Raw genomic sequence first — 12,594 nt, forward strand, 5'->3', positions numbered from 1 at the left:
GCATGCACGCGATTCCAGCTGAAAGAACCTCTCATAAGATCAGTTTTGAGTCGTTGGAATTGGTCAGATAATCGAACGATCTTTGAGTTGGTTCCATGAAAACCAATTGATGAGGAAATAGGTTCGTCTTGAGGCATATTCTCTACCTCATAAATGTACTCCTTCATATCGTTGAGCATCTCGATCAATGAACGAGCATGATTCTGCAGACTCTGCAGATCAATTGAGACAATCTCTGGAATACTTTCAAACTGTGAAGGAATGTGTTGAGTGAGAAGGGATTCCAATGAGTCTTCAAATCTCCATATTGTCTCTTTGATTATTCCATCCAAAGCATTCACTTTTTTTCTGCTTCTGCTTGGACTTTTGTAATCCAACCTTTTTAGAATCTAATGGCTCCAACTCCTTGTACACGCCTTCTATGATTTGTCGAGAGCCACCAACGAGGCTAAAACGAGAACTACGGAGAATATTTTTAATTGTATTCCTAAGAGAAAGCAAAGCACCATAAACCGTCATTTCTCTGATATCAAAGTTGGGATTTTCAGTAGAGAGCTTCAACTACGTATTATCAAACCACAAATATGAGAAGAATAGAGAAGCTGATATATGATCATGATTCTCATCTTTGATGGTGAATGTGGTTAGGATGGAAATATCTTATCCTAAAAGTTTAAACAAAAAAAATACCCTTTTTGCCCGTAAAATAAAGTCTCATTTGATTCGGCGAGTTTCAAAAAAGGTGAAATAATGCGGGACCTGAAATGAAATTCATAATGTTTGATATGATAACGTCCTAAAATGATAAAAATGAGACTTATACTTGCGAACGGAAGAAATATGGTGGAGAATAAATGAATAATGACATGTCGTTTTTGTATGAGCAAATTGGTCAGATAAGATATGTTCTTTCTTCTTTCTAAAAGTTGAGAGCATATAGTTGGAAGACTAAAGTGAAATATACAAAATTCGGACGAGAGAGGATAAGAGCTATTCCAACTCATCCCATAATGTTAAATGGGCTTGGGCCTAAAAATAAGACTCCATTTAAGGCCCATAAAAATCATTACTTTTATTTATAGCTCATCTAAATTCACTAGTTCGAACTTTCCATTTATTAGGAGACAAAATCATACCAGTGAATTTGTGATTCGTCGTTAAGATTAGAAATAAGATCGAACATTTTCTATCGAATCCAATAACCTAAAAATTGTGGTAGTACAATCAATACTTCATAATCGAAAAGCGATAATAGGGTAGATCAATTAAATTGATTACTCCATATTGGATGAGTTAATCTAAGACAATAATAAAATTGATTATCACACAGAATACCTTCATCATCCTACTTGATTGTCAACTTCTTCATCACAATCCTCTTCCTCGCTATCCATATCATCACCCTCGCCTATATCTGCCGTTTTTCAGGTAGAATTTATAAGATGATCATTGAGCAAAGTTACTACTCTCCTAATAGCTCCATAGCATTCACATGAGCAATACCTTCACCATCCTCACCCCAATTGGCAATTTCTTAAATATTATCCTCTTTGTCTGTATCCTCATTTTCAGACATATCTTCGTCATCATTCTCCTCCTCAACTTCCAAAATGGATCTGCAGAAATGAATTTGAAACAGGACAATTGTACCATGTTAAAAAAAATTGAACAATAAACAATATTTTTACGTTTTCAGCAGTCACATCTTCTTGGTAAAAGGAAACAAGAGAAAACTCCTAGTAGCAAAGTGATTTGTATGCTGTCCTTGTTCTAAGCCTCGAAGGCAAAATTTCAGTTGATTCGAAACAAGAGAATGTGTAACGAAATTAATTTGTGATGTCAAAACAAAGCGAAAATCAGGCATAACACAAAAAAATGTGGTATCTCACCTTTCCAGCCCAGATATATAGTCCGCTCCATCCCTGAAAATTAATTAATAAATAAATATTCAGAAATTATAACAACCTAAAACACTTAATTTGATATATTATACAATGGTGAGCAAACTAGAACTTGAATATCTCATAGCTTTCTTGAAATATCTATTAAGATAAAAGACAAATGATTTGATTTGCATTTGGAGAACTAACCTTTCACTCTTGAAAGTTGTTGGTTTCTCATAAAACGAAGAAGAGGCAATAACACGAAGCTTAACATCATTAGTTGGTTGTAATTGGCTGGCCCAAGTCAAAGCTAAAGGATTGCAGTCCTCCAATTCAATCTCTATGATCATACGTCCAAATTCTGCGTACACGGAAGCGGGCCTGTGGATCTCTTTTAGTTTGTAGCAATGTTTCAAGCTTAGATATTTAAGCTTAAGGAAGCTTAGGTATCCTGGTTTCCATTGCACCAAATCACTCTCTTCAATTAGAAGAAACTCGAGACTCGAAAAACTATGCCTTTTTGTTTTCCAATGCGAACCCTGAAAGGCATATGATCTCAATTTGAGCACTTTAAGACTCGGCAATGAGCCAATGACATCCATGTATTCCCAGGGCAAACTCATGCCACTCAAATGCAACTTTTTCAAATTACGTGGCAACCTTAGTGACCCGGGAGTCACCTGGAAAATACGACCATGGTTGACCACAGGATTAATGATACTAAATTTGAGTGTCTCCAAACTTCCAAGTGTTGAAATGCAACCAAAGCAACTCAAAAGATCGTTATGGTCATCGTAAGGTGTAAGCTCAATCTGTATTCCTAATTTCTTTATGTTAGGAATTCTTCTCGAGAGTTCCAAGAGAGTACTAATGCTAGCATTCACACCCACAATTGTTGACAGCTTTCTCAAAGAAGCAACATGAGATGGAGATACAAGGCTCTTTCCCGATATCTCAATATGTTCTAACTCTTGCATGTCCCATATTTGTATCGGTACATGTGATGGAGCTCCACAACGTTTTATATTTTGATGTGGATGGATAATCAAGACTTGAAGATTGAAAAGTTTGGATATAGTTGCAGGGAGTTCCCCGTTGCAAGTTAAAGCAAGGTACTTTAGTTGAACTAGTGGCAGAATTTCTATTGGGAAAGTATAGAAACGTTGTGTAAGAGCATCTATTTCCCTTAGCAACTTGAAACCGACATCTATAGGGATTGGATATTGATTGTAAGGACCATAGGAAAAGAGAGAACGTGCAGAGGATGCACAGTTCAATCTCACTGAATCGCGAAACTCTTTGATACCAAATAAAATGTTATTTTCAAGACACAAGCCACGCTGAACTTTTAGACCTTCTTCAGCATCATCCAACTTATTTAAGACGTGATAAAACTTGTTCTTACTAGCTTCTCCTCTACACACATGCCTCCATGAAGAATGAAGCCAACATGTTTTAAAATCGCTAACAGAAATCTCATGCGAAGATTTAAAGACAGTCTTCAAGTTGCGTAAAACAAGACTGTAGTAGAAAGCCAGTTCTCTGAAACATTCCCGATCATACCACAACCCCTCAATGGTGAGCATAATGATAATCTTCGAAGGTGGGATATTGTAATCTTGAGGGAAAACTCCCATAAACAGAAAAGGAATTTTAAGACGTTGAGGTAAATAGTCGTAACTTGGGAATTGTACCTTTGATATTTTATTATATGCATCCGTGAAGACTGAATTTTTCTTTTCTGCTACATCCTTCCAGTAGGTTGGGTTTCTATTCCGCTCGGATTTTGATATGATGTCAGCAACAGTAACTATCAAGAGAGGGAGACCTTCACAAAGCTTGGCAATTTTGGTGGCAGATTTGTGAAGTTGAGGAGGACAAACGTCATCACCAAACACCTTCTCACATAGTAGATCCATACTTTCTTCTTCTTTCAAAAACCGCACCTCGTACGAATATTCATTATGCATATAAGCATTTATCAATTTTCGATGTCGACCAGTAAGCAAGACACGAATACATCCATTTTGGATGTCTCGTAAGGAATCTTCCAAGTAATTCAATTCACGTGTCTCCCAAACATCGTCCAACACAATTAGGCAATTCTTGCCATCCAATTTTTCTTTCAAGCAGTCGTCTATTTCTTCATCTCCTTGTGTAATTCCACAAAGTTGAGCAAGAATGCCTTGTGAAATTTGACTGATCGGTTGAGGTACTCTGCCTACAGTGACCCACGTGTGGCACTCATATTTGTTCTGAATTTCTGGATCTTCGTAAATTTGCATAGCAAGAGTGGTCTTCCCAATGCCTGCCGTTCCATAAAGTGTATAGCAACTGTGGTCTCCCCAACCCATATAATTCCAGCCGCAAGATGCTCTCATAAGATCGGCTTTGAGTTGTTGGAACTGGTCAGATAATCCAATCATCTTCGAGTATGTTCCATGAAAACCAATTAATGAGGAAATAGGTTCGTCTTGAGGCATATTCACTACTTCATAAATGTACTCCTCCTTCATATCATTGAGTGCATGGATCAAGAAATCAACATCATTTTGCAGACTCTGCAGACTAATGGAGACAATATCTGGAATACTTTCAAATTGTAAAGGAATCTGTTGAACGAGAAGGGATTCCAATGAGTCTTCAAATTTCCACATTGCATCTTTGATTCTTCCATCCAAAGCATTCACCTTCTTCCTGCTCCTGCTTGGACTTGTCTCGTCCAATCTTTCCAGAATTTCTTCCCAAGGCTCCAACTCACTGCACACGCCTTCTATAATTTGTTTAGAACGGCCAACAAGGCTAAAACGAGAACAACAGAGAATATTGTTAATTGTATTCCTAAGAGAAAGAACAGCACCAAAAGCTGTCATTCTTATGATCTGAGAGTTAGCGGTGGCAGAAAGAACAAAGTTGCTCGTGGTGGGGTGGTGGAGGTTGAATTATGTGAGTAGAATTCGGCCTGTCAAAAAAAATGTCTCTCAGTACTGGCCATGGAATGTCATTATTCACCAATTTCCAGCAAAATTCATGTGCATAAATTCCTTTTTCACATTAAAAAGTACTATATGACTTTTGGATATTTTCTTCTATTTCCTTTGTTAATTCCTATCATCCTCAACTAGTCTCAAATACATCCATTTGCACATATAGATCAAAGCTTCTCAATTTTCCTACTATAGTTTTCAATCAACATTCATGTTTATACAAGTATTATTTTTTATTGCAATTTCACACACCAAATCACATTCCAACAATTTAAACAAAACCACCAAATTGGAAGCTCTAAATTCTTTGTCCCTATCCAATTCCTAACCCAAAATTGGATTTTATTCTGTGGCTCATGATCAATTCACTAATTTTGAAGTCAATTCCACAATCAAATTAAGGAAATACAATAAAATCACTAAATCTTAATCAAGTAGGCTTAGTAGGATATGATTCTTACCTGTTTTTGTAAGAAGAGATGGGAATTTTAAATCTTTGAGTTCTCTCTTAGTGGAAGGGGAGAAGAAACTGATGAAGAGAGCATGGAGCTACGACGGCGACCGACAACTTTTTCCGGCGCGGTGGATGGAGAAGTGAAGAGGTCCACTGTATGTAATTCTACCTTAGTTGGGATTATTGGGCTTCATTTATTCTTTCTTAATTCACAAAATTTTATGCCCAAAATCTATTTCATCAAGATAGGTTTTCCAAACTAGGTGTCATCACCCAAATTTAATCTTTATTTTTATGGAAGGGGAGTAATATATTTTTAACTTTTTCTAATAACATATTCTTTATCAAACTTTTTCTAATAACAAGTTAAATTACTTAGTTCATATATTTACTTAATGGGTTGTTTTTTAGTCCTCTTTATATTGGACCTTAAAGCCCAGTAAAGTGGGTGAACTATATATAGGCTTTTCTATTGGTCAAGGTCCATCCAATAATGGGAGGGTCCAATTCTTAGTGGGTTGATTTGTTGTTAACAACATCATTAGTGCTTAAAATTGGCCTCACCATAGCAAAGAGACTGATAAAGGTCAGCTGTTATTCCCTTTCTAAATTCATCTCCTTGTTATGTACAGGTTGTTTGATTAGTTAACTGGCGTAATTAATTATTTCTACTGAAATTTTGATCAAGCTTACTGTTTCGTGACAAAGTTGGGGGAAATTGATGTAATGTTGAAAAGTTATGATTTTGTTTGTTTTATGGTTTTTATGTGGTGTGGAAGCTGGTTTCTTGCTTAGATTAATTAAGTAGTAGATGCTTCATGACTGATTTTCTTTGCTCAAGAATTGATCCAAAAATTCCTCTATTTCCAATCTCAAGCAACTCAAGCTAAATACCAAGACCATAATGAATTCAATGCACATTCTCACTTATCAACCATAAACAAAATTCTCAAAGAGCTCTCATATGTGGATGGACAATCAAGCTTCGAAGGTTGAAGAGTTTGGATATGGTTGCAGGGAGTTAGAGCCAGGTACTTTAGTTGGACTAGTGACAAAATTTCTACCGGAAAAGTGTAGAAACGCTATGTGAGAGCATCTATTTCCCGAATCAATCTAAAACCGACATCTATTTGGATTGGATATTGGTTGTAAGGCCCATAGAAAAGGAGAGAATGTGTAGAGTGTGCACAGTTCAATCTCACTGAGTTGCAAAACTCTTTAATGGAAAATAAAATGTTATTTTCGAGACACAAGCCTTCAAAATCATCAATCGCCATTGCTAAGAGAGGCTTCAAAATCAGACCTCAAACTCTCTACCTGCTTCTGATTCTTCTCCAACCTAACCTGCAAACGCCGGATCTCCTCCACCTCCTTCTCCTCCACCACCTCCGCCAGCATAAGCCAATCCTGCAGCCTCCCAATATGCGCGTTCATCTCCCGCATCTGCCTCCCAATCCTTTCCCTCCTCCCACTCCGCACCTCAATCTGCTCCAAGATCCCCTTAGCCTCAACCTCGAGCCTCTCCTCCTCCTCCTTGGCCTTCAACAGCTTCCTCACCCGCTCCCTCACCGCCCCAACGTCAAAACCATACATTTCCAAGTCCAGCAGCGTCTCCAGGAGGTCCTCCGCCTCACTCTTGGGGTCTGTCAGCTTCAACCTGCGGCTCTCCTCCACCACGTTCGTGAAGGTCACCATACACGCTATCGCCAACCCCTCCCGCTGGTTCTCCCTGAAGGCCCTCAGCGGCTCAAAATGTGGCATCCTCCGCAGCACCTCTGCCCACTCTGTGGATTTCCAAATAGCGTTACGTTTCACAAACAGCACACTATTCTCATTTGGAGCCCTAGAAACAGAATCATCTTCATCAATCAATTGCTGCACATCAATGTGCTTTGTTTCTTCATTTGGAGCCTTAGAAACAGAATCTACATCGATCAATTGCTGCACACCGCGATCATATTTAACATCAACGTGCTCTGTTGGAGCCCTAGAATCGATCAATTGCTGCACATCGCGATCATATTCAACATCAATGTGCTCTGTTTCTTCATTTGGAGCCCTAGAAACACAATCTCCATCGATCAATTTGCGATTGTGCCTTTTCGAAGCAGAAAAACTCGATTTTCGTTTCCGTTTAACGTTTGGGGCGGAAGAGGCGGCGCCATCATGATCAACGAGCCATTTCCCATCCTTCCATTCCAAATGAGGCCTCAATTGCGAGCGATTCAAGTTCATAGTAGAATCCGGGTGCTCAAAAAGCACAATGTACTCATTCATCCCAACCTTCTTCACAACAAATCCAGTCCACCACCCAGAATCGAAGAACGCATCCACTTTCTCACCAACCCTAAATTCCCCTTCATCTAGAATCGGAGGGGAAGGCCTGATACCAACACATTCAACATTTTTACCCTTCAATTCCACCGAATAAACCCCTTTCCCCAAATCCCTCACAATCACCGCCGGAAACCAAGCAACCCTAAAATCAAAATTAAAATCGAAATCCAAATCGAAATCCAAATCAATCGAAACTTCCACCTTCTCTCCCACCTTCAATTCCCCCTTTCTCTGAGGCAAGGACCAAACCCCATCGACCCAATCCCAGAGCGGCCGCAGACTCGACGGCGCAAATCGGAGCTCGCCAGGCTCAAGGGGGTTTTCAAGCGTCACCACGAGCCTCTCCTCGCCGCCGCCGTCCAATTCCACGGCAGTGACGACGCCCTCCCACCAGCAGCCATTGTGGTACGCTTCGACGACGTCGTTCGGCTCGAAGCGCTTGGTCGCCTTGTGCGGAGGGGGCGTCGGGCGCACGGACGACAAGTCGACGAACTCGCGCAGGCGGCGGCCTCCTCTGCGCGCCGGGAGAGCTCTGTACCTGACGTAAAGCTGCCCCTCGTTTTCTTCGGGCTCGATGTTTCTGGGCGGCGGGATCACGGTGCAGACTAAACGCACGCCTGCCTCTTTTTCCACCACTTCAACAACGGAATCCACCGGAAATTGCTGGCCGCAGCTGCGTCGTGCTTCTCCCATTTTTAGTTTTACAGAATAAAGTCTTTTACAAGGACGGAAAGTGAAATAATACTCCCTCCGTCCCCTATTAGGAGGCACTCTTTGACCAGATACGAGTTTTAAGAAATGTAAAGAAAAATTGGAGTGAAAAAGGTGAGCAGTTCTCCCTTTTTTAATTGACCTCTCTTTATTTTAATGATTACTCCCTCCGTCCCCCATTAGCAGTCATAGTTTGACCGGGCACGGGCTTTAAGAAATGTAAAGAAAAATTGGGTTGAAAAAGTTAGTGGAATGTGGGACCCACTTTTTTATATTGGTTTTATAATAAAATGTGAGTGAAGTGAGTTAGTGGAATGTGGGACCTATTACCATTTATGGTAAAAATGAAGTGTTACTCTTAATTGGGGACGGACCGAAATAGAAAAATGTGACTAATGGGGGACGGAGGGAGTAGTTTTTTATGGTAATTAATTACTTGTATTTAAAAATTGGGAATAATGGCGTCCATTTATTGTTTAATGAGAAATTTGGGACTTACCCTGATGTTACTGTTTCATGACTGATTTTCTCTGCGAATAATTGTGATGTCTTTATTCAGTGAAAAACATGAAATGTTGAAAAGTTTTAATTTTGTTTAGTTTTTTGGATTTTTTATGTGGTGTAGAAGCTGTTTTCTAGCTTAGATTGAGTAGTGGCTGTTTGAATGAATTTGAGAAGACCGCATTTAATCCATGCATAATCCACTCAAGTTCTAATCCTCAAAGGAATCCAACATAAGTTGCAAATACATAAATTCAAGTCCATCAAGTGTCAGCCCAATTAATACAGCACTGATGATTCATTTGTTGGAAATCAAACCAAAATACCAAGAAATCACCACACAAGTTGTTGAATTCATTCAGAAAATCCATACTTTGATTTGCGTGTGTATCACTTTGTAGCAGAAGATTAAAATCCTCAAAGAGATCTCCTGCAAATCAAGAGTGGATTACGTCACTTGAAATCCCTGAAAAGTGAAAACACTTGATTAGATTTGTCATAATTCTATTGCGTGAGCTTAAATAGAATTTGAAATTTCACAGTATCAAGAAATAAATACTAAGGGCTCGTTTGATATGTTGTGATGGCAAGATATGGCCAAATATAGATATAAACCTGCTCATTTCAGGCGTTTGATAACAAATTGTATAACAATAGTGGCCCTTGTTTTTTTTTTCAAAGCCCAACTCTGGCCCGCAGATTTTTCAACAAAATATAAAGATATATATCTTCAAAAAATAGCATCGAGAAGCGCACTCAGTTTCAAAAAAATTGCACTTTCATACTCATCTTGCTCAAGCCTCATTTTGTGAAACCTTCTTGCAAAGTCCAACGGAATCTCCATCAAAATTACTTCATGGAATGGTAAGAAGTCCAACGAAGTTGGTTGTGTCATTCTGGGCATTGTTCTTTGGAAATTATTTTGTGAGATATACTCCGATTCAGCGCTTTTCTATTTATCGAGGCAAATGTCAGATTTATTTGGGGGGAGGAGGGGAGGAGGGGATTGGGCGAAGAGCACCCTTGCTTCAACGCGCCTCATCCCTGTGTAGTAATTTTTTGTTTCCGTGAAGGAGTGTATGAGATTTTTTGGGGGATTTTAATTGGAATGTGCCTTGTAGGTGTTTGAAGAATTGCTTCTTAGTGGTTTAATCTTGCAAAGGAAAGGTTTGATTACACTCCTCATCAAGTATTAGGAAGAAGTTTGGCTAATTGTTGACAGGTATGATTATCATCTTAAAAACAACATTATTTGTTTCTTTTGGTGCTTAGATTCCCACAAAAATTAATTTACTTAGTAAAGAACATGTTTTTCTATTGAATACTGACCATTTGAAAATGCATCAATGAGCATAATTTGTGTATGTATATTTGTCTCCCTTTGAATTGATTTCTATGGTCAAATTGACAAATGTAAATCAAATTCCTCATCTGATTGTTGTCGTTGTTGTGGATTTATAAAGTTCTTTGTGTGAAATTTCTGACAATTAATATTCCTCATTTATTTTGTTGGGATTTTGTCTGGCATTGTGATGAGCTTCAACCTTTCTTTGTATTTAAATGAGGTAAAAAAATTGAACTGTGTATATGTATGTACTTCACAATTTTTGGTTTGTTTTTGTTTTCAATTTGGACGATGTGTATAACAGATAAATTTTGTAAGTCATAATTTATTTGTGAACTATGTACAGTTTTTGGCAAATTGTTAATTTGTATTTCAAATGGCAGTGCAATGGATACAAATAATGTCATATCTGATGCGAATATCGCCCTGATCCTAGAGGACATCTTGCATATCTATAAGTTCGAGACAATTTGTATTCTTTATCTAATATCTATGAGGTCTCGTACAAGGCTAAGTAGGAGACGGGCAGGCACTAGGAAATCTTTCACCATAACTGATAAGGTCCCAAACCAGGTGAATCATATGAATAGGTTAGTGAGAGTGACAGATGTAGATTGTGTTGACAATCTTCGAATGGATCGTAACACATTCGGGAGGTTATGTCTGCTAATTAGACAAGTGGAAGGGCTGAAAGACGGCAGATTTGTATTTGTGGAGGAGCAAGTAGCAATGTTCTTGGGCATCTTAGCACACCGTAAAAAAAATAGAATTGTGAAATTTGAGTTTTGGAGATCAGGCCAAACAATATCTCGTTACTTCCATCGTGTACTAAATGCGATTCTGAAGCTGAATACACTTTTTTTGGTAAAACCTGACCCGGTAACTGCTGACTGCCTTGACCACCGATGGAAATGGTTTAAGGTACTTTTACATAGTTGTTTATCATATTTTATGAAGCCTAAAATGGATGTTTACCATTTTTTTTGTTGAGAAAAAATATAGGGTTGCCTAGGAGCCTTGGATGGTACATACATCGACGTACTTGTACCTAATGCGGACAAGCCGAGGTACCGAACTCGAAAGGGACGTATATCAACAAACACATTGGCTGTGTGTGATCGATATATGAGATTTGTGTACGTTTTACCCGGTTGGGAAGGCTCGGCTGCGGATTCTAGAGTACTTCGTGATGCTGTCAATCGAGTTCATGGATTGCGAGTGCCAAAAGGTTACTTAAGCTATGTTGGGTCTGTTGCCTAGTCAATGATTGTATGCTTTCAAAAATGTTTAAAATATTAGGCTGACCAATATAATTTTTTTTAATTTTGATATTAGGGAATTATTATCTTTGCGATAATGGATATGCGAACAGTGAAGGGTTCTTGACCCCGTACAAGGCAGTTAGATACCATCTCAAGGAGTGAGGACCAACAACAGATTTGCCACAAAATCCAAAGGAAATGTTTAACATGAGACACACAAGAGCACGTAACGTAATTGAGAGAGCTTTTGCCGTGTTAAAAATGCGCTGGGGGATTCTGCGTAGTGCAGCATTTTATCCCACCAAAGTGCAGGTTCGAATAATCATGACTTGTTTTTTGCTACATAACTTCATTCGCTCCCAGATGGCATCTGATCCGATAGAGCAAGCACTTGATGGTGGTCATGAGGGAGACAATGTTGAACATGAAGATGAGGTTGACAATGTTGAACATGCAGATGAAGGGGGAGAATTTGTTGATGTGATAGAACCTTCAACAGAGTGGAACCAAAAACGAGATGAAATGGCACTAGCCATGTGGAACTATGTGCGTATGCAACTGCATATTGTTTTTTATAAGTGATAATATTATGTGTCATTACTTTGTGAGTTTTTATATCACTCATTCATGCACTTCTTTCATTTTATAACGATTCAAGTGTTATTCTTGTGGACGTGCAGGGACATGTAGCTGGGGATTGAGGACGAGAGGTTAGTTTCGGTTTGTCGTTGCGGAGGCGGTAAAATGAAACTTAAATTTCCAGATAGTTTTTATCTTCATGGCTATTTTGCTAGTTTTGTTTGGCTTTGTAATAGGGCGACTAGTATGAAGCAAGATGGAAGTGGTATTTAGTAGCCTATGTGCAGACTTTGTATTATGATTTTGGGCATTTTAATGTCATAATACTTCTCCTATTGTTGTATAAAGTTTATCACGTTTCATTTGGGATAATTCTATATGGACATGATGCAATGTTTATCAGGTTGATTTTGAGATGTTTTACGATGGCATGATAGAGGGGTTGCTCTATTCTTTTTTATATAAATCATACTTTAATTTGTACTAATATTGTCCATATGGAATGGTGCTTTTAATTTATTTTTATGGAGGCTAT

General features: G+C 38.6%; 2 protein-coding genes and 1 long non-coding RNA gene across 8 annotated transcripts; 1 reads left to right on the top strand and 2 right to left on the bottom strand.

The window, feature by feature from the left end:
• Positions 1 to 1,133: 1,133 nt before the first annotated feature.
• LOC125208873 (putative late blight resistance protein homolog R1A-10) lies at positions 1,134 to 5,532 on the bottom strand. 6 transcript variants are annotated; one of them, XR_007174258.1, is made up of 5 exons: positions 5,332 to 5,532; positions 2,091 to 4,845; positions 1,890 to 1,922; positions 1,336 to 1,616; positions 1,134 to 1,203 (listed from the first exon to the last, which is right to left on the bottom strand). XR_007174258.1 is itself a non-coding variant. In XM_048108403.1 (5 exons), exons 3-5 carry the CDS (start codon positions 4,538 to 4,540, stop codon positions 1,535 to 1,537), a joined length of 2,565 nt encoding a protein of 854 aa, XP_047964360.1. In that variant the 5' UTR covers positions 4,541 to 4,643; positions 4,744 to 4,845; positions 5,332 to 5,532; the 3' UTR covers positions 1,245 to 1,534. The 6 variants fall into 6 exon arrangements, 5 of the variants coding, with proteins under 5 accessions (XP_047964360.1, XP_047964351.1, XP_047964343.1 ...); XM_048108403.1 differs by lacking the exon at positions 1,134 to 1,203 and having other exon boundaries at positions 1,245 to 1,616; positions 2,091 to 4,643; positions 4,744 to 4,845; XM_048108394.1 differs by lacking the exon at positions 1,134 to 1,203 and having other exon boundaries at positions 1,245 to 1,616; positions 2,091 to 4,653; positions 4,744 to 4,845.
• Positions 5,533 to 6,233: 701 nt separating this feature from the next.
• LOC125189404 (DUF724 domain-containing protein 9-like) lies at positions 6,234 to 8,354 on the bottom strand. Its single transcript, XM_048086688.1, has one exon. It carries the CDS (start codon positions 8,352 to 8,354, stop codon positions 6,591 to 6,593), a length of 1,764 nt encoding a protein of 587 aa, XP_047942645.1. The 3' UTR covers positions 6,234 to 6,590.
• A 2,730-nt stretch (positions 8,355 to 11,084) lies between these two features.
• On the top strand, positions 11,085 to 12,427 carry LOC125208954. Its single transcript, XR_007174274.1, has 4 exons — positions 11,085 to 11,139; positions 11,221 to 11,446; positions 11,554 to 12,026; positions 12,161 to 12,427. It is a non-coding gene; the product is annotated as an uncharacterized LOC125208954 (long non-coding RNA).
• The last annotated feature ends 167 nt before the right edge of the window (positions 12,428 to 12,594 follow it).

Source organism: Salvia hispanica, chromosome 1 (genome assembly GCF_023119035.1).
Source record: "Salvia hispanica cultivar TCC Black 2014 chromosome 1, UniMelb_Shisp_WGS_1.0, whole genome shotgun sequence".
In the NCBI taxonomy this organism is placed as follows: domain Eukaryota; kingdom Viridiplantae; phylum Streptophyta; class Magnoliopsida; order Lamiales; family Lamiaceae; genus Salvia; species Salvia hispanica.

Bases quoted from the DNA above. Each gene is read 5' to 3' on its own strand.
- LOC125208873 (XM_048108373.1), bottom strand. From the start codon at position 4,756: ATGACAGCTTTTGGTGCTGTTCTTTCTCTTAGGAATACAATTAACAAT. The intron at 1,923-2,090 runs GTTAGTTCTCCA...ATTAATTTTCAG, and splicing joins ACAACTTTCAAGAGTGAAAG to GGATGGAGCGGACTATATAT. The intron at 1,617-1,889 runs GTGAGATACCAC...TCATTTCTGCAG, and splicing joins TATATATCTGGGCTGGAAAG to ATCCATTTTGGAAGTTGAGG.
- LOC125189404 (XM_048086688.1), bottom strand. From the start codon at position 8,354: ATGGGAGAAGCACGACGCAGCTGCGGCCAGCAATTTCCGGTGGATTCC.